The 22177-nt window shown below is 38.8% G+C and overlaps 1 protein-coding gene and 1 long non-coding RNA gene across 2 annotated transcripts; both read right to left on the bottom strand.

Annotated features, from left to right (window-relative positions):
- Positions 1 to 10349: 10349 nt before the first annotated feature.
- Positions 10350 to 13813, bottom strand: LOC131969771 (uncharacterized). Its single transcript, XR_009394146.1, has 4 exons — positions 13723 to 13813; positions 12972 to 13070; positions 12809 to 12879; positions 10350 to 10848 (listed from the first exon to the last, which is right to left on the bottom strand). It is a non-coding gene; the product is annotated as an uncharacterized LOC131969771 (long non-coding RNA).
- A 2971-nt stretch (positions 13814 to 16784) lies between these two features.
- On the bottom strand, positions 16785 to 21540 carry LOC131959839 (polymeric immunoglobulin receptor-like). Its single transcript, XM_059325096.1, has 5 exons — positions 21498 to 21540; positions 19959 to 20279; positions 18563 to 18883; positions 18088 to 18387; positions 16785 to 16801 (listed from the first exon to the last, which is right to left on the bottom strand). The coding sequence occupies exons 1-5, from the start codon at positions 21538 to 21540 to the stop codon at positions 16785 to 16787; spliced, it is 1002 nt and encodes a 333-aa protein (XP_059181079.1).
- Positions 21541 to 22177: the final 637 nt, after the last annotated feature.

The following is a 22177-nucleotide window of genomic DNA, read 5'->3' as shown; positions in this document are numbered from 1 at the left end:
ATAAATATATTTATTTCAGAAAAAGATTGGCCTGTGTGATTTCATAGGTTGTTTTTATTTAAGATTTTTTTTTTATTTAAATGTGCACTTTATGGAGCTTTGATTTAAAAAAAAAAAAGAAAAGAAGGTTTCCTGTTGTTACACAGTATTTATGTTCACTTAAATAAACAGTTTCAATAAAACTACTTGTTACATGTCAGATTTGGCTTTGACTGTGACTGAACATTTGCTCTCACTTTGCGATAAAAATATCAGGATATATATCGTATATTAATATTCAGCCTAAATATATCAGGATATGACTTTTGGTCAGCCCTACTACACAGATACGTGATACTCAGTATGCAGATATAAATGATAAATGTACTCATAATACTGTAAAGCAATACAAAGACAAAGAAATCCGATCCAGTGTATATTGATGAAAACTCTTAATTAAATCTAAAGAACTCACTGCAGAAGATGATCAGCAGGTTGTGAAGGCTCCATATCTTCATGTTCCTGTAAGCAATCACAGAAATTATCTCTGAAAAAAAGTTCTATACTGTGAGAATGTGCAAATATTTCACACAAACAGCAGCGTGTTTAATGCTGAGAATCTAACACCTTACTGTAGGTGTTAAATCATGCGGCTATTGAAAGCTTGCAGTCCTTCTATCAGATGATCACATGACCCCAAACCCTGAGAAGAAACCTCAAGACTCTAGATAGATCACACAGTTATAACATCTTTCTCTTTCTCTCTCTTTAAATTAAAAGATAAATGGATAACTCAGAATACTCTCAATCTGAGTTAGTAACATTTCTAAGTGGAACCTCGGCCTAAAAATGCATTTCAGCTCAGTGTCAGTCCAGTGGTACAGTGGCATCATCTGATAACCTCCCATATGTGTCTGTGGTGTGAATGTTACATCAGTAAAGCTGAGATAGTCACACAGTGACAGAATAATAATGAGCTGACCACATTCACACAGGACCAGGTATCAAACATGGTGGGAAGTAACCCAGAGAACACAGTCAAGCTCAGTGAGTCCCTTATAAATACATAAATGGAAGCACGTTCATAAGAAATGCATAGATAAAAAGAAAATAAATAAATAATCTAAGAAAAAAAGGTTAAGCTTCTTGATGATTGAGACTTTTGTAGTAACAGTGAGTAGTCTAGTCCAGCTATTCTCAACCTTGGGGTCGGGACCCCAATTGGGGTTCATGTGTTAATGTGTTTTTGGTCACTTAATGTCTTTTTTTGGTCATTTTGTGGGGTTTTTTGTTTGTCATTTTCTGTCTTTGTGTCTTTTTTTGTCATTCTGTGTCTTTTTTTGATCATTTTGTGGTCAATTTGTGTCTATTTTGGTCATTTTGTTTCATTTTTTTGGTCATTTTGTGTCTTTTCTGGTCATTTTGTGGGTTTTTTTGGTCATTTAGGGTCTTTTTTGGTCATTTTGTGTCTTTTTTGGTCATTTTCTGTATTTTTTGATCATTTTCTGTCTTTTTTTAAATCATTTTGTGAACAATTTGTGACTTTTTTGGTCATTTTGTTTCCTTTTTTGGTCATTTTCTGTCTTTTCTGGTCATTTTGTGTCTTTTTTTGTCATTTTGTTTCTTTTTTGGGTGATCTGAACTGTGCGTGTGAGATTGTGTTCAGTGAGCGGGGGTCACTGACAACATGCATGTTAAATTGGGGGTCGCGACTCAAAAAGGTTGAGAACTACTGATCTAGTCAGACTTTAACCCATAAGAACCCAGAGCCAGTTATCCTTAAAGGATGTGTTCTATGAGTGGACCACATAGAACACATTTCTGATATTTAAAAAAAAAATTCTACTCCTAAATGTCAAAGATCTGTGATGTTACAATGGGCGTTTATGGTATTTATGTTTATGATATTTCTTATTTTAAAATAGAAAAAAACTAGACACATTTTCTGCTTACAGAGACACAAATTTGCCTTTTTCTTTTGCATCTCTATAACATATATCAAATTTGTGACATTAATTTCTTCAATAAATATGGTCAGAACAGTTAAATGCAACACAGGACAAACTATTAACGGATTAGAATTGTTAAATGGGTTTAAATTGAGCCTAGTAGCAAGAAATAAGCTTTATGGAATGAGCTACTTTTTTTGCATTTGTGTTTCCAGTCACACACATATTTAGGAGAAGTCACTTCCTGTCTCAGTCACATGACCACCTCCCCAGGTGTAGAGTATACGTCTCTTAGGGATTTAATGAGTTAATGTGAAGCATAAAGCTGAATATGGGAGATTTTCTAGAAGATTTAAAGTGTTTGTTACACAGGTCTCACCATAGGTTCCTATGGGTTAATAAGGACTACATTTACAGGACAAACTCAAAGAACCCTTATTTTCCCACCACTTCTTACATTGATTTTATTTGTCATAAGCTTCAAATATGAGCTATCTTCCTTCTGAATTCAACTTCTTATTAAAAGGAAACAGCTCTTTGCCACAACCTAATTCCACCTGAAATGTCTGATAGATCACCTCAGAGTGTCACTCAATAAATATCAATACATTCAGATGTGGATTTTTACATTTAGGTGATTTTAGAATCTAAAATGTTACAATTAGAAGCAAAAGGTTTATTGTCAGCTCAGAGAGTTTAACTGAGGAATGTGTGAGTGCATGTGCTTACATTGTGGGGACCAACGTCCTTTTGGCGGGGTGGGGGGACGGGGAACCAGGTCCTCACAACTTAAATCATTACTGGGGCAATAATTAATATTTTTACATTACAAATACAAGGCTATGAACAAGTAGGGGATAATATGTGTATCAAAAGCCAAATATCTTATATCTCTTTACCATAGAGCTCCATTACTGTATTTATCAAGACTGAGTTAGGTCAGAAAACGTTTTATTACCCCGCTCTTTGTCCTGGAATCATTTTCAAAAGGACTTGGAAGTGTCTGAGCTGATCACTGTCAGGGGATTTTAAATATAAACTGGCTGCTGATGCTCACTCAGTGTTGTTGTGGTGGTGGCTCTATTTGTATTTTCTGTTTGTGCTAACCGTGTTAAATGTTGTAACTTGTACTGGGGTTTTTTTTTTTGCTGCCTTCTTGGCCAGGTCTATTTTCAAAAAGAGATTTTTAATCTCAATGAGGCTTTTACCTGGTGATACAGATTACAGAAGAAATTTTCTGTCGTGGTGATCTTTTGACACACTGACACTTGTTGGTCTGGGCTCCTGCACATCTTCTACCTCCTCTTGAATATCATAAATCTGAAAAATAATAAATTAAGCATAGATAAATATATTTAAAATACAGAACAACACATTTTTGAAGTGAGCAGCACCTGAAATAATGAAAACACAGAACAACAGTTCTATGGTGGCCGACAAGGACAAACGAAAAGCACACAAACACATAAAACAAATACCAGAGAAAAATGCTGCAAATACCAAAAACACACAAAATCCCAAAACAACTGCAAGATTCACTCCACAAAACATAAGAGGGCCAGGCCACGAGGGGGACCGAGCTGAGGGACGGACCAGGAACCAGGAAGATTATAGATTATAGATATTTCTGAGTACATATGCTTAACAAGATTTAGAACACATTTTCTGGTCCATTACTCAAACTTTACGAGAGTATTGCATGAGACTGAAGTTCATGGAGGAACTACTCAGTCTTGACAATCAGCTTTAAAACGAGGCATGCTACACTTAACAAACATTTCAAAATCATTTCAAACCATTACAAACGATTAATAATGCATTCCTATTAGTTTCAGAACTTTTTAGCATGATGTGTCAATTAACTACAAAATGAGACATGCTACATTTACCACACATCTCAAAATCACCTTTAAACATTACAAACAATTAAAAATGCATTTACATTAGATTCAGAACCAAGCTAAATATAGAAAAAATAGTTTTGCAGTAGCTGTGGATTGATAGAGAGGACCACAGTTAGCGGCTGTAGCTATAGTCCATCTACTGGACCTTGATGTAAAGTCTGTATTGAGAATGTTAGAATAGTTCAGTTATTACAAAAAAATAGAGGGGTGTCTGTTTAAATAAAACATTAAACATGTAGCATTTTCCAACCTACTATACTACTCTTACATTATTAGCCAGCTAATGCTGCCTTCGATGCTAACGGGAGTGTATGAAAGGAGAAATGAATAGACTGGTTTGATGGTTGAAGTCATAATAGAAAAGTGTTATAATGTATTGTGATAATACTTGGAATCAAAAGGCGTCGGTGTGTTTGTAAAATAAAGCTTGATAGTGACAGTAAGGTAACATTATGCTAGGTTATGATGACTAAACTTTCCATTTCGCTAGCTTAACGCTACACTCGGCCACGAGTTCAACAAGGGCCTTTGTCATTAATGGTCAATGTATATAAACCCCTGAGTATGTAGTGTGTGTGTACACACACACACTACATACACACTGAGGAAGAAGAAGAAGAAGAAGAAGAAGTGCCTGTAAGCTAAAGCAGTATGAATCAGCAGGATGTGACACTTGATAGATCTGGCCCAGCCTGATAAAGTCTGATAATGCCACTTCCTCTAAAACACACACCCATGCACATAAAACGAGTGGTAATGCACTTGAAAAAGTTTTTTTTTTTTTTTTTTTTTTGGCCAAGGTGTAAAATCTGGTGTACAGATAAAAGCGAAATGTGACAAAATGCAATGGAAACATGTTTAATGAATAAATGGTGAAGTACACAAAGCGTGTGCAGAGTTTTCACAGACTGAAGAAACAACCTGAATACACTGCAAAGAAGACAACTTGTATTTTTTGGCCTAAAACAGTGATTTAAATTGGTAAAACTTGGAAATATAAATTATTGACATTTAGGGCAATAATGTAAGTTAGCACAATAAAGGAAGCCAGTTGTCTGCTCAAAAACAAGTTGGTGAGTTGTTGTTACTTATATCTTTAAGTTGGGGTTCACAACAAGGGACAATAGTTCTGATAACTCTTGTTTCTTTGTTGGGAAATTCGGTCATTAGCGAAAGCTAGCAGCTAACTGATGCTAGCGGCTAACCGATGCTAGCGGCTAACCGATGCTAGCGGCTAACCGATGCTAGTGGCGCTGCTTGTTACAGCTACAAGAGTAGCCATTAGCGTATCAATGCTAACTCAAAATTGTGGTCGCAACATTAGCTGACATTTCATAGCGGCGTTACAATCGTGCCAGAGAAATTCAGAGTTGAGCAAACTCAAAAACAAAATTTAAAATATTTAGTTTAATTGTCCAACTTAAAATTTAACCGAACTTTGTTGCCTTGAAATTTGGAGTTCACCCAACTTTTCTTTTTTTGCATTTAAATGTGCTATAGCAGCGGTTCCCAAACTTTTTTAGCCCCGCACCTCCTTCTATGTCCCAACCGGGTTGACACACCCCCAATCCCCCACACCTTCAAAAAAAATAATCCAATAAACTCTTTTAAAGCCATATTAAAGGGGACATGCTTAATCATGCTCAAATGACCAGAACACACATATAATAAAATAATCACCATCACAACAATGTGCTCTCACATTTGAATTCATCTGAAACACTGAAACACAGTTTCAATATACACATACACTACCGGTCAAAAGTTTTAGAACAGCCCAATTTTTCCAGTTTTTTATTGAAATTCAAGCAGTTCAAGTCAAATGAACAGCTTGAAAGGGTCCAAAGGTAAGTGGTGAACTGCCAGAGGTAAATAAAAAAAGGTAAGCTTAACCAAAACTGGAAAATAATGTACATTTCAGAATTATACAAGTAGGCCTTTTTCAGGGAACAAGAAATGGGTTAACAACTTAACTCTATGGAGTCTTGGGCTATTTTGTCCATTTTTGAATTCTTTTCATGTCTTTGGAAGTCATTTTGTGTCTTTTTTTGTCATTTTGTGTCTTTTTTGGGTCATTTTGTGTCTTTTTTTAGTCCTTTAGTCCAACATAAAATGTGATTTTGAATCTTTTTTTTACTTTCAAAACACTATCATGCTCAATAAAGAATTTTAAATGTTGCAAATGTGCATTAATTTCAGAGTACACTGAGACATTAAACTGCATCATTTTCAATTAAATTCTGGAAAAGTTGGTGTGTTCTAAAACCTTTGACCAGTAGTGTATATATATTTAGTTTATTTAAAGGAGCAGTGTGTGATATTGGAGAACGATAGTGGAAACAAACCAAAATGTTGGAGTAAGACTCAACAATCCACCATCGTTCTCCAGAGTCACATCGGGACCTTTAACCCAAAGTTATTGATCAATAGACGTCACACATAGATTGAGGATTTAATTGAATGAAGCACAGAAAATCAAACACTACATGGTGACATTAAGGGATTGAAACTGATCTAGCTGGTATTAGGAACACTGAGCTGAAGCATAGAAACAGACAACCACTCACGCTCTCATTCACTCCTATGGGAGTCAGTTAACCTGCAATATTGATTGGATTGGGATATTGATTGATTGCATGTCTTTGGACTGTGAGAGGAGAAAAGCCATGCAGGAATTAATCAATCATATCATACTGAAGCTTACAATCATACTCAATGATAAGCTCAAAGAAAAAAAAGCTTAAAAAAAAAAAAAAAAAAAAAAAGCAGCAAGAAAACGTGGGAAAGTTATCTGACACATCAGAGCATGTGTCACTTTGAACCACATGGTGTTCAACATTTACACACTGTGCATCAGAGGTTAACAACCACATCCTCTGTTCTATTCATGTTTCTTTCTATTGTCATGAAGGTGCAGAGCTCTCAAAGCCTGCTGTTATATATATTTCATGAAAGCCATTTAAATGCTGATACAAGTGGTCTTTAACAGATAGATGTCTAATAGTGACGTGTGTTTTCAGACTCTTCTCTATTTTTCATGTTAAACCATTTTCACTGTGCTGCTGATCCTGCTGGTTGTCCTGCTCGTAGTTTACAAAGCAAAGTGAAATGTAGGCATAACGCTAAAACACACACACACACACACACACACACACACTTTTGTACTTCTATCTTTGTGAGGACCCTCATTGGAACAGTAAATTCCCTTGCAAGGTTCATTCGTTGTGAATTTTTGTTAGTTTTTAGAGTGAGTGTGCTGGTTTTATTTTAGTATTTATTTTTTGAAATGCTTTAGTTTTAGTTTAGTTTTTATTAGTTGTAGTTTTTTGTAATGGGGTTTTATTTGTTGGGTGGGAGATTAAAAGAGGTCACAGTAAATTTAGCCTTTATTTCCTTTGTCTGATCCATCTTCATTATGTATGAAAAAAGTTGATGAAGACGCAAACGAAGGACATTTTCACTATAATTTTAGTTAGTTTTGTAACCACACAATACAGTTTCAGTTAATTATCATTATCATGTAACCTTTAACCCTTAAAACAAAGTCTGAAATCTAAAAAAAGCCTTTAAAGAAGTGAGGACCGGCCGAAATGTCCTCACTTTGAAAAAATGTCCTCACACTGTTGGTTAAAAACGTGTTCTGGTCCTCATAATGTAGGAAGTACAAGAACACACACACACACACACACACACACACACACACACACACACACAATGTATTTTTCTATATTGATATAAATATCAATATTTTGTACTGTGCAACTGGAGGAGGACTGCTCCAAACTAAATTTCGTTGTCTTGTACAATGAGTTCTATTCTATTCACACACACACACACACACACACACACACACACACACACACACACACACACACACACACATTCTTGTACTTCTATCTTTGTGAGGACCCTCATTGGAACAGTGAATTCCCTTGAAAGGTTATAATAGTTTTGGATTTTTCATCAGTTTTAGTTTTAATTGGGTTGTGAATTTTTTTTTTCAAATCTAGTTAGTTTTAATGAGTTTTTAGAGTGAGTTTGCTAGTTTTATTTTAGTATTTATTTTTTGAAATGCTTTAGTTTTAGTTTAGTTTTTTTTAGTTGTAGTGTTTTGTAATGGGGTATTTGTTGGGTGGGAGATTAAAAGAGGTCACAGCAAATTTTGCCTTTATTTCCTTTGTCTGATCCATCTTCATTATGTATGAAAAAGGTTGACAAAGATGAAAACGAAGGACATTTTCACTATAATTTTAGTTAGTTTTGTTACCACACAATACAGTTTCAGTTAATTATCATTATCATGTGACCTTTAACCCTTAAAACAAAGTCTGAAATCTAAAAAAAGCCTTAAAAGAAGTGAGGACCGGCCGAAATGTCCTCACTCTGTTGGTTAAAAACGTGTTCTGGTCCTCATAATGTAGGAAGTACAAGAACACACACACACACACACAATGTATTTTTCTATATTGATATAAATATCAATATTTTGTACTGTGCAACTGGAGGAGGACTTCTCCCAAAAAAATTTTGTTGTCTTGTACAATGAGTTCTATTCTATTCTATTCTATTCACACGCACACACACACACACACACACACACTGGTATGAATGTACACATAATGCAGACCTGAACATGAATGAGTGCAGCAGCAGGATGATGGCTGTGTGTCACTAGTGACTCCAAGAGGTCACAGTGTTCCTCACACTCATTCTGCTGATTCAGCTACAACTTGTTCAAATATGCAAAGGTCATTGTGTGGAAGGATAATGGTATCATTACATATTTTTTTTCTTTTACATGTATTTTATAGAGTAGCATGTATACTGCAGTAACTACCCAGAGGGTAAAGCTGAGAAAAACTGCTTTAAAGTGTTCTGCTGGCCAGCCAACTGGGTTATAGTAGGTAAGTGATACAACACTTATTTCTACATGTATTAATGATGTAGTTTTTATGCTCCAAAATCATGATCATTTATTTGACCTTTGACCCCAAAAAATGTAGTTACTGCACTCTGGTTTTGCTGTAAAAGCTTGTAATCGTAATGCACAAACAGAGTGCAGTTATTATAATGTTGTTGTCTTCTTTCAGCTTTTATATTTTGTTTTCAGTGAATAAACATTCTCAACTTTATTTTTGTCAGAAGTGTACAGTATTTAAAAGTGTTTAACAACTCTATGCAAAGATTTACGCATTATAATCTTAATATTATAAAGTAATGTTATATTCATATTCATTCATATTCATATTCATTCATATTCATTCTATTCATATATAGTCTTAATATAATTCTATCACACTTTTTTACTTGATCACTATCTAGATAATAATTTCCCTATTAAATAAACGTATAAGTTCTATTATTCTTGTCTTCACTATTTAACACAATGAAGAAATACAGAGTGCAGTAAGTGAACGCTCTGCTTCGGTTTGAGTTAGATTCTGTAGTTACTGCAATTTTTGTATAATTATTTCTCTGAAACAAAGAAAATTGTAAACCTTAAACTTTGTCATAATATATAACAGACATTATGGAGGCCATATATGTGACTAATCACACAAAAGTTCATGGCAATCTGGTCTGTAGCTTTTGAAACAGACAAGTTTACAATTACATTTAATTTAATTTAACAGTTCATAAATGTAAGGTTGTTGTCACATAAAAGAGGGAAGTACAACAGACTCGTCTGTACTGGAGCCTGTTGGTCCTTTTACTTTTTAAAAACAGGCAGAAGCTCCTGGAAGCATCTGTCACATGGTAGATGGTCTGTATGAAACCGCCCTGCTACAGAACACACCCACAGTGTTTATCAGTTATATTTTTATATATTATATATTAGTTATAACAGCTGGCATGGAGTGCCCAGGTTTCCTGCCGTTGTGGAGAGAGGCAGCTGATTTTGAGGAAGTGGCCAATAAGCCAAGCTTTGCTCACTTCTTTCCCCTTTTTAAAAAATTGTTCAGTTAACTGATCAATGAACTGGTCAATAGGGCACAAAAGGTCAAAATATTTTATCCCAATTCTGATTGAATATTGTTCCTCTTCTGATACAGAATCCCAGATGAAAGGAAGGATGAGACTGTTGATACAGACTGACCCAATCTTTTTTAATGTTTATTTCCTTATTTGGAAACTTGTGTGTGTGTGTGTGTGTGTGTGTGTGTGTGTGTGTTTGCGTGTTTGTGTGTGTGTGTGTGTGTGTGGGTGTGGGTGTGGGTGTGTGTGTGTGTGTGTGTGTGTGTGGGTGTGGGTGTGGGTGTGGGTAGGTGTGTGTGTGTGTGTGTGTGTGTGTGTGTGTTTGTGTGTTTGTGTGTGTGTGTGTGTGTGTGTGTGTGTGTGTGGGTGTGGGTGTCAGTGTGTTATGTGTGTGATTTCCCACTGTGAATTGTTTACAATGTCTACAACTGAAAGTCAGTGGCGATGTTGTTTCTGTATCCCATGTACTATATCCCTTCTACTCATACAATGCAAAAACAACACAAAAAAAAATATGCTTTCTTCTTACTTTTGTCTATTTATGCACTTTTAATTATAAATATACATATATACATGATGGTAACTTACATTTGGCAAACTTTCTTACAAGGAGTACAGGAATGTTAAACAGTTATAATGGATGTAAAGGTAAAAGCGAAAGTGTAAAATAAAATATAAAGCAATTAAACACACAAGTACAACATACATTTGATGGTAAATACAGAACAAATCCATACAAATAATTATATTACTGTAGTTTTCATTCAGACAATAAAAAGTTTGGTCTGCAGTGGTGTGTTGTTAATAGAGACAATATAATTGGGATAATTTAGGTACAGATGTGACCCTGAAATGAAATGAGATCACAATGCTGTTCATCTCCTGCCGCCTTTAACGAAGATCTGGTTACAGTAGATATCGTCTGCGGTGGAGAAGTTCTGGTACACAGAGTCGTCTTCTTCTTCACCTGCATCATCGTAGAGCTGACAGGCTCTCTGTGGTTGGTAGAACCCCTGGACTCTATCTTCATTTGCATAAATCTAAAAAAAGAGTCAACAAAAATAAACAGGTAAGAGGAATGTGTTATTCATATTATGACATGTATTGTGCAAACGAAAAAAGCCAAATAATCAGTTAGTTGGTCCTTTTAATTGGCTTCGTACTTTGGTCAGAAGGCTGTGAAATTAGATTTAAGTATTCAGTGGCCAAGAAAAAATATTACTAATAATTTGATGACCCCCCATGTTTCATCTAGCACCACAGTCATGTGACCAGAGTCAGAGATGCTAACATCAGCATGCTAACATGCTCAGTATGACAATGTAAACATGCCAATGTGTTGCAAATTTACCTAATTCATAATCTTAATTTTAGTATGCTAACATTTGCCAATTGGCATAAAATGTATAGCTGAAGCTGATGGGAATGTCATTAATTTTACATATTAGGAATAAAACAGCCTGATGAACACTCGGGGGGCAACAAAGTCACTAGAACCCCTTTTCCAGTGGTGGAAGAAGTATTCAGATTCCTTACTTAAGTAAAAGTACCAATACCACACTGTGAAATTACTCCACTACAGTAAAACTCCTGCATTCAAAACTTACTTCAGTAAAAGTACAAAAGTATCAGCATCAAAATGTACTTAAAGTATCAAAAGTAAAAGTACTCGTTTTGCAGAATGACCCCACTCAGATTGTTAAATATATTCTCAATATATGATTTGATGATTATTATTGATAATAATTTTTTTTTTTTAACTATTTAATATACTTTTATAAGGTCTAATATAGAAAATGTCACTTTAAACTTTAAACCAATCATGTTTTTCATGTTAAATCCTGATCTGAAAAGTAACTAAAGCTGCTGGCTATATGTAGCGGAGTAAAAAGTACAATATTTGCCTCTAAATGTAGTGGAGTAGAAGTATAAAGTTACATAAAATGGAAATACTCAAGTAAAGTACAAGTACCTCAAAATTTTACTTAAGTACAATACTTGAGTAAATGTACTTAGTTACATCCCACCACTGCCCTTTTCCACAAGAGTTGGTTCCAATTGGGAAAGGTTCTTTGGTTTTCCACTGCCAAAGAACCGGCTCCCAGCCGGGAAAACTGGTTCCACAGTGGCACCAACTCTCTGCTGGTCTTGAACCGCGAACAGCTCAATCAGGAGCTGGGGGCGGGGCTTGGGGAGGGGCTAGGGGAGGAACTGGGGGCGGGGGTGGGGAGGGGCTAGGGGAGGAACTGGGGGCGGGGGTGGGGAGGGGCTAGGGGAGGAACTGGGGGCGGGGCCGGGGGCGGTGCTGGGGGAGGAGCTTGGGCGGGGCTATCTGACCAACAAGAGTAACTTGTGCCGTTTAGAGAACAACTAAAACATGTATCATTAATTTATTTGTGTAACTGCAATGTGATTGATACGGGCTAGCGCTAGCCTGCTAGCGTTAGCGTTAGCTTACAACAAAGTCCAACATTAAGATGTTACGTTCAGTGTTAATGCATTTGGTGTCCACTGTGATCAAAATGAGCAGCACAGATGTGTTGTAGAGACATGTAGTCTGTGGTTGTTATATTTGGTGAGAGGGCAGAGACATATATAGACGATAACAGGGACATAATGATGTGGCTCTAAAGCTAACGGGTTCAGAGCTGGTTCACAAGTTGAACCAACTGGGGTTGGTTCAAGACCGACTGTGGCCGAAAAAGGGTATAGGACTACTTTCAATGAAAAGCTGCCATAAATGATCATCATCAGGGCAGAATGTCCACTGGCTCCCAATAAATATCAAACTCCTCAGATTAATGCTCGCAAGAGGACAAACTCCTTCAGTTTTAGATCTGATCTCTAAACTTTTCTCAACCACCCCGACCGAGCTCATTATGTCTTTTAGCCAGACTTCTGCTAAAGTTGTCAGGCACATTCATGGTTTCATGTCGTGCACATTAGTAGCATGGACTAAAATAATCATTGCAGCAAGGCTTTTTATTTTAGATTTCTTACATCTTCTGCATCAATCACTTCCTCTGTTCCTGCTGCCTTGGTTTCATTTCTGTTCATGTTGGCTCCAGCTCCTGGAAACACACAGCAGAAGAAATGCTCACAAAATGTATTTGCACCCATATGTGTCTATGTTTGGCTGTTGTGTTTGTATGTGAAATGTTACCTCGCACTTTGCGACACTTGTATTTACAGACTATGACCAGGGCAACAGTCAGCAGGAGCAATGCAGCGGGTACAACGAACACCACAGGGTGAATGACTGCTGCAACACCACACCAAGAAAGAGAACAGGGTTAAAATATACACTTCCTCATTACACTCACCAGCCTCTCATATCTGTTATCATGATCTCAAGCACAAAACTGCAGAAGTGACCATGGGTTTTTGTTTTCACATTCCTTTCTCACGAACGGTCAGTTAAATATACTGTTGTGAAGTTGACCCCGCTAGATGTGCAATATATTTATGAACACTAAACAGCATCATGGCAAATGGAATTGAAACCTCCCTTTCTTGCCTGTTTTACATTATATCTTTTTTCTTTACATTTACTTGCCTAAGTAGGTGTATGTTTATGTTTATATCGTATATCTTTTATGTATTTTATTTATTGTCGCACTGCTTTCTGGAGTCAGCTCCTAAATCTCATTGTACATGTGTATAGTGACAATAAAGGCATTCTATTCTATTCTATTCTATTCTATTCTATTCTTTTCTATTATCTTTGTGTGAAGAAAAAGGCTAAAGGAACGACAACTCTGTGTCCTTTCAACTTTTTGTTAAAAACAAAGAATGCTATCTAGTGGGCTCAGAAAATGAAAATTGGTTCATGAAACTTCATGTGGACATCACTAGTACACACACACACACACACACACACACACACACACACACACACACACACACACACGTACCTTTGACCTGTGTTCCAGGGAGGTGTGTTGACTGGGATCCAGCAGGTCCAGTGGTGCTGGAGGTGCTGGTAGAGGTCTCAGTGGTGGTTTTCCGTGGATAGTCTGTTTAAGAAAGTGTGAAAATGCACAATATTCTTTTTTGTGATTAACATTTTTTATTTTCCATTTTCATTGTACAACAATAAAAAAACTAGAAAATAAGAACCCCCCTACCCTCGACAACAACAACAACAACAAACCCTAACCTTTTAGAAAGTGTAAATATTTGCCCCATTGTGCTTCATATAGATTCATTCGACTCAGTTGTTTACAGGACATTTTTTTAATGCTGCACCTCGTGACATCTCAACAGCCCAGAGAGGTCACACCCTCCGTCTTCCTTCCCCTGACAAGCATTTGTCTGCATCATAATACTAGTTTGGACAAAACTCATAATACGTATAGAATGCACAATCTTCTTATAGTTAGTTGTTTCTAGGGGCTGGGCTCCAGTTGGACGGTCCCCTAACTTGGCCTACACTGAATCATTTTCACAACTATTTAAGAATATGCATCAAATTTGGTCCAGACATCCATGAGTCCCCAGAGAATGAACATCCACTGCATGCATTGACAAAATTGAAAAAATGTGGTACAGACATTCACGGTTTGCAGATTATATATCTAGATTTGAGTGACCCCCCCCCCCCCCCCCCCCCCCGACTCTCCTCCAGCTGCACTCGGAGGTTGTTTTAACAACTGTTGAGTGAATAACTATGTAATTGTTTCAGGCTGTTGTAATGAACGGTTCTCAGGTATTAATCCACTGGAGTTCATAGCTATCCTCCAAGGTTTTTGTCAACGCAGTATAAAAGCAACAAACTAAAACTTTAAACCAGGTCTCCAAGGTCTGTATGGAATACGTTTTTTTCAACACCAACCGTTCTATTTTTTCCTAATCTTCAACAAGTAGTTCTGGTGCCTAAACCTAATCAAGTAGTTCAGCATCCCAGCGTCAACAGAGACTTCACATCACAGTTAGCCTGGATATCATATGCTGCATATGTTTTTGTAAGAACGCAACAAACATTCAGCGTTACTAGAACATCCAGGAACGTCCAGCTGACGTCACACATGTTGGAACTATCTTTGGATCAAAACGGTTATCTTGATCTGACATTCAACATTCATTAAGTCTCAATGTTTGCTGGGAAATCTTCCAAATCCTTTTATGATGTTACGATGATTTTTTTTAAATTCTTCCCCAGAGGATTAAATGCAACAACTTTTACAATTGATTTAATGCCACCATGAATCCAATTCCAATTTTATTTGCAGTTATTTGCTGCAGCACTAATGACATTTCCTCCACTTACCCTTGATTTACTGGTGAATGATGAACACTAGCTTTGCTAAACTTTTCCCTTGTTATATGTATATATAAAGACAATGTTGTGATTTTTCTTTGCATAAGGGTCGGGTGCGCAGAGAGTCAGGCGGCAGGCAAAGGCGGGGACCTGGGCGTGCTGACCCCGGCTCCAGCGGCTAGCTCTGGGGACGTGGAACGTCACCTCGCTGGCGGGGAAGGAGCCCGAGCTTGTGTGGGAGGTGGAGCGTTACCAACTAGAAATAGTTGGGCTCACCTCCACGCATAGCGTGGGCTCTGGAACCAAACTCCTGGAGAGAGGATGGACTCTCTCCTTTTCAGGAGTTGCCCAGGGTGAGAGGCGCCGGGCGGGTGTGGGGATACTCACAAGCCCCCGGCTGAGCGCCGCTGTGTTGGAGTTCTCCCCGAGGAACGAGAGGGTCGCCTCCTTGCGGCTGCAAGTCGCAGGGAGAAGGTCTCTGACTGTTGTTTGTGCCTATGCACCAAACAGCAGTTCGGAGTACCCGGCCTTCTTGGAGTCTCTGGGTGGTGTCCTGGAAGGGGTACCATCTGGGGACTCTATTGTTCTTCTGGGAGACTTCAACGCTCACGTGGGTAATGATGATGGTACCTGGAGGGGGTGATTGGGAGGAATGGCCTGCCCGATCTAAACCCGAGTGGTGTTCTGTTATTGGACTTCTGTGCTAGTCACGGATTGTCCATAACGAACACCATGTTCGAACATAGAGTTGTTCATAAGTGTACCTGGTACCAGAGCACTCTAGGCCAAAGACTCTAGCCGGAAGAATTTTTCCAGCATCCCGGGTGGAAATGGACATGGAGTCCGAATGGGCCATGTTCAAAGCCTCAATTGTTGATGCGGCTGGTAGGAGCTGTGGCCTGAAGGCCGTCGGTGCCTGTCGTGGCAGTAACCCAAGAACCCACTGGTGGACACCAGCGGTGAGGGAGGCCGTCAAGCTGAAGAAGGAGGCCTTCCGGTCTTGGCTGGCCGAGGGCTCTCTGGAATCAGCAGACAGGTACCGTCTGGCCAGAGGGGCTGCAGCTGCGGCTGCCGCTGAAGCGAAAACTCGGGTATGGGAGGAATTCGGGGAGGCAATGGAGGAGGACTTTCGGTCGGCCTCAAAGAGGTTCTGGAAATACGTCAGGCGACTCAGGAAGGGAAAGCAGGGCTTGGCCCAAGCTGTACTCAGCGGGGGAGGAGACCTGCTGACCCGACCTGGGGATGTCCTTAGGTGGTGGAAAGAACACTTTGAGGAACTCCTTAATCCAGCCAAAACATCCTCCGTAGAGGAGGCAGAGTCTGAAGACTCGGGGGAAGACTCATCAATATCCCTGGCAGAGGTCGCCGAGGTAGTTAAAAAGCTGCCCGGCGGCAAGGCGCCAGGGTTGGATGAGATTCGCCCTGAGATGCTGAAGGCTCTGGACACTGTTGGGCTGTCATGGTTGACACTCCTCTTCAGTGTCGCGTGGAGGTCTGGGACAGTGCCAGTGGAGTGGCAGACTGGGGTGGTGGTTCCCATTTTCAAAAAGGGGGACCGGAGGGTGTGTTCCAATTACCGTGGAATCACACTTCTCAGCCTCCCTGGGAAAGTCTACTCCAGGGTGCTGGAAAGGAGGCTCCGGCCGATTGTCGAACCTCGGATTCAGGAGGAACAATGCGGCTTTCGTCCTGGCCGGGGAACAACAGACCAGCTCTTTAACCTTTCGAGGCTCCTGGAGGGGTCATGGGAGTTTGCCCATCCAGTCTACATGTGTTTTGTGGACTTGGACAAGGCTTATGACCGTGTCCCTCGGGGAGTCTTGTGGGGGGTACTGCGGGAGTATGGGGTACCGGGCTGGTTGCTACGAGCTATCCGGTCCCTATATAACCAAAGTGAGAGCTGTGTCCGCATACTCGGCACAACGTCAAACACGTTCCCAGTGGGGGTTTCCCCTTGTCTCCGATTCTGTTCGTGGTCTTCATGGACAGGATCTCAAGGCGCAGCCAGGGGGAGGAAGGGATGCGGTTTGGTGACCTTAGAATTGCATCTCTGCTTTTTGCAGATGATGTGGTTCTTTTGGCCTCATCAAGCCGAGACCTCCAGCACTCAGTGGGGCGGTTTGCAGCCGAGTGCGAAGCGGTTGGGATGAGAGTCAGCACCTCCAAGTCTGAGGCCATGATTCTCTGCCGGAAAACGGTGGACTGCCCCCTCTGGGTGGAGAGAGGTACTGCCTCAAGTGAAGGAGTTCCAGTATCTGGGGGTCTTGTTCAGCAGTGAGGGTAGAACGGAGCGTGAGATGGACAGGCGGTTTGGTGCAGCGTCAGCAGTGATGCGGACGTTGTACCGGACCGTCGTGGTGAAGAAGGAGCTGAGCTGGAAGGCAAAGCTCTTGATTTACCGCTCCATCTACGTTCCAACCCTCACCTATGGTCATGAACTTTGGGTAGTGACCGAAAGAGCAAGATCGCGGATACAAGCGGCTGAAATGAGCTTCCTCCGTAGGGTGGCTGGGCTCAGCCTTAGAGATAGGGGGAGGAGCTCAGACATCCGGAGGGAGCTCGGAGTAGAGCCGCTGCTCCTTCGCGTCGAAAGGAGTCAGCTGAGGTGGTTTGGGCATCTGGTAAGGATCCTCCCGGGCGCCTCCCGTTAGAGGAGTTCCAGGTCCAACTGGTAGGAGGCCCCGGGGAAGACCCAGAACACGGTGGAGGGATTATATCTCTCTCCTGGCCTGGGAACGCCTCGGGGTCCAGGAGGAGCTGGACGTTGTGGCTGGGGAGAGGGGCGCCTGGAATGCCCTGCTTAGCCTGCTGCCCCCGCGACCCGGCCCCGGATAAGCGGAAGAAAATGGATGGATGGATGGATAGTCCATAGTTTCAGGAATCAGGAAAGATTTGGGATCCAGGTGGCATGATGAACCATGATATCAACTTTCTGCAGCAGCTATCAACACTGGATATATCTTACAGCCACAGTAATTTTATTGTCATATATTCTCTGTTAGTTTTTTAATAATCTTACCTGCTGACAGTTGAATCTTAATGTAGTTAGCAGCAGCCCACTGTGGGTCTGAGCCACACCAGTATGTCCCAGCATCCTCTGCTTTCAGCCTTGTGATGGTGACTGAGAAGGAGCTGGAGGAAACATCATCCTGCAGCGTGAACCTGCTCTGACTGGTCACCATGTCTGTACAGCTCCTGCGCTGCTCTCCCTTACAGAGGAACTTCCTGTTGTCCCGGTGTTCTGGTGGATAGGGACACTGCAGCGTTACTGGACGTCCCACAGAGCCAGTCAGCTTCCTGGACGCCACACAGCACCAAGCTGTCACACAGAGAGATGAGTCAACACTGCACATAGTTTGACAAGTGTAAAATCTAAGCATTGTTTTAGAAATCTTTTGTGAATTTCTATCAAAATCTGCTTAACAGGAAATAGTTTTTTAGCTGATTTCCTGTTAAAAACAATGGTTAACTAGGATCTTTTTCACATCTTTCACCTTTGACTTCGAGGTCAAAAGCAGCGAAAAGGTCCAGGCCAGAGTTTGCCCGGACGCCACAGAGGTAACGGCCAGAGTTCCTTTGGGTCAAACTTGAAATGGTCACAGTGAATCTCTTCAACCTCTTGTCATCTGTGAGTCTGAACTGTCCCACATGTTGGCTGGTAGAGGTGACTTTAGCCTGCTGCAGACATGAGGAGCGCCGGCTTCCTCCACAGACGAACTTCAGGCTGTTCTGGTACTCAGACTCATACGGACAAGTTAAGGACGCTGAACTCTCCTCATAATATTGGACTTTAGTGGAATCATCACAGCAGCTGTCTGCCAGGAAAAGAAACAGCACCACACACTGTTACAGGCAATATTCAGATGATTTACAAGCAACATTCAGATGATTTACTGGGGTCCAAAAAGCAGTATCACATGTAAACAACAACAACAAAACAGAACAAAAAACAACCCTAACCCTAACCCGTTTTTTTCTTAAAGGGGACAAATTACTCAAAAACACATATTTTGTCAAGCACCTCTTTAAATAATAATCATTTCCTCATTTTGTATTTTTCTGTCAGGTTATAGTTACAGACTTCCCTACATTGATATCTTGAGTACAAAAAAAGAGAGAAAAGCGCAAAATAAAGAAAATTAAAGACAGATCCCAATTATATCTTCTTTTTTTTCTTTTTTTGATCGAATACTCAATACAGCTGCATCGCAATAAATTAGAATATCGTGGAAAAGACAATTTCCAGTAGTTTAAGTCAAATAGCCCCAACGAAGTATCGAGTCATATAGATGGACATATTTCAGAGACCAACATTTCTATATTAAATATACTTTTTAAAATTGGTCTTTTGTAATATAAAATTTTTTTGAGACACTGAATTTTAGGTCTTCATTAAATGTAAGCCATAATCATTATAATTAGAAGAAATTAAATAAATTAAGACATGAAGAAATGTTTCATTCTGTGTGTAATAGATCTATATAATGTGTGAGTTCCACTTTTTGAATTGAATTACTGACATAAATCAACTTTTCTATGAAATTCTAATTTATTGAGATGAACCTGTAAACATTAGATCCAAGAATTATTTTGGCCACTTAATTGTGTATATATAATATATATTATATAATATTATATATATATATATATATATATATATATAAATCTACAGCCCTAATGCTTATTATAAATTGTTACCAAATAAGGTAGCAGAAAACGGAAAAAACTTAAAAATGTAACAAAAATTGTACTTATGACCAAACATGAATAAATGTACTCAGACATGCAACACCACCAGATGATTGTCATTGTTTCATGTTCTATGCTCATTATGCCCACAACGATAGATTCTTTATTTTATTTTATTTTATTTTATTTTATTCTGCCTACCTTGTTCTACTTCCAGCTTTACTTCAGTGTAGATATCTTTTCCACTCCTGGACACCCCGCACCAGTATTTCCCTGCATCAGAGCGGCTCAGACCAGAGATGGTTGCTGTGAACACTCGTTGCTGTCGGTTATCACTGATGGAGAATCTGTTCTTCTGTGCTTCTGTTGTTATAATCAGAACATCACCGCTGCCGCAGTCGTTCCTGCACAGGTACTTATCATAAGACTCATACCCGGCTGGATAGGGACATGACACCTGAGCCGAGCTGCCTTCATATCCATACGCATGGATCAGCTCACCCCTCACACAGCTCAGAGACACTGGAACAGAAGATAATATCACATTTAGAAAGAAAAAGTTAAATATATTGTGATGTCTATGATATATATATATATATTTAATCTTATCATGTAGACATCAAGGTTATCATAGTTTTGGATTTTTCATTAGTTTTAGTTTTAATTTCGTTGTGAATTTTTGTTTTCAAATTCAGTTAGTTTTAGTTAGTTTTTAGAGTGAGTTTTCTAGTTTTAGTTTAGTTTTTAGTTTTTGAAAATGCTTAGTTTTAGTTTAGTTTTTATTAGTTTTAGTGTTAGTTTTAGTTTTTTTGTAATGGGCTATGTGTTGGGTGCCAGATTCAAAGAGGTCATAATAAATTTTGCGTTTATTTCCTTTGGTTTATCATCTCAGCCCCAATAAGGTTATTAACTGTTTTGTATTCTGGTTCTAGTGTAAACATCCCAGTCTCAGTAAACATATTCACCATGTGTTGCATGTTCAAATAGAAACACTGAATTATGAATGAAAAAAGTTGACAAAAACTAAAACTAAGGACATTTCCACTATAATTTCAGTTAGTTTTAGTTAGTTTTGTAACCACAAAATACAGTTTCAGTTAGTTATCGTTTTTTAAAAACTCTAGTTTTTATTTTTATTTCAGTTAACGAAAATGTTTTTTCAATTCTAGTTTTTGTTGTTTCGTTAGTTTTCGTTGACTATAATAACCTTGGTAGACATAAATGAAAATGAATGAAAAAAAAAGACCAATATCAAGGAGTAGTATTCTGCCTTATTGAATTTGTATAGATAGATAGATAGATAGATAGATAGATAGATAGATAGATAGATAGATAGATAGATAGATAGATAGATAGACTTTATTTATCCCAAGCTGGGAAATGACAGTGTAGCAGCAGCATTACACACAGAGACAATAACAACACAATTAAATAAAAAGAACAACCTAGGCATACTTCAAGCAATAAAATATAAAAATACAATAAAATACAATAAAAATACAATAAAAAATAAAGCGTCTAAAGAGGAGTATGTATTAAGGAGTAGAGTAGAATTCCAGTGCAGAATAAATATGAATATACAGTATAAAAATGTTTGGTGCTATGAAACAAATAAGGTGCAATGAACAGTGTGCATAAAAAAAACACATAAAGTGCATAGACAGTATGTAATGAACCAGACTATTATTTGTTATTGTTATTGTACAGTGCATGAAAACAAATATGATTTGAACAACTTACTGCACAGGGGGAGCAGCAGGCTCTGAAGGCTCCACATCCTCATCTTATTGCTTTGCAGTTTCTAAGAAATAGAAACTCCGAAAGTAAAGCGTCCAATATAAATAGGAATTCATACACCCACAATATGTGTCAGCATGCAAACTCCACTCACACTTCCTCTTTGAGATCACCAACTTCTTCACCTTATCAAGCACAAACTTACTTCTGAAACTAAGATAAGTTCATTTCCTGACAAAGGTTGTTTTGGTTATATTTTTAGATTTATGTAAATCTGTAAATGAAGAAAAGCGGTTCATCTAATGTCAGTAAAACAACAACAAAACAAAGTCATATTCACTGAAATCTGGTGTTTTTTCACCTTGGTGCCACTAGGGGGCGCTCCGTCCATTCTTATAGCTCAACAAGGTACAAGGTTCATGACTGCAACTGGACAGTCAGTTAACTTTGATCTTATCTAGCATTTGATTTCATAATTCAACATTTCATCTTGTTTGACAGATACATGTTTATATATTTTTCTGAGCATATATTCCCATTAGACTTTCTCCCCCTGAAAAGAGATTCAACACATGTGAATATGTCTGCAGTACAATACACACAAATAAAGTGCTGACCATCTTGTTTTTGAAACAAAGTTCTTGTGAATTTACTTATGAAATAATCTAAGTTCAAATAAACAT

Source organism: Centropristis striata, chromosome 1 (genome assembly GCF_030273125.1).
Source record: "Centropristis striata isolate RG_2023a ecotype Rhode Island chromosome 1, C.striata_1.0, whole genome shotgun sequence".
In the NCBI taxonomy this organism is placed as follows: domain Eukaryota; kingdom Metazoa; phylum Chordata; class Actinopteri; order Perciformes; family Serranidae; genus Centropristis; species Centropristis striata.
Note: the sequence above shows the minus strand (reverse complement) of the source record. Positions and strands in the feature narration are given on the sequence as shown.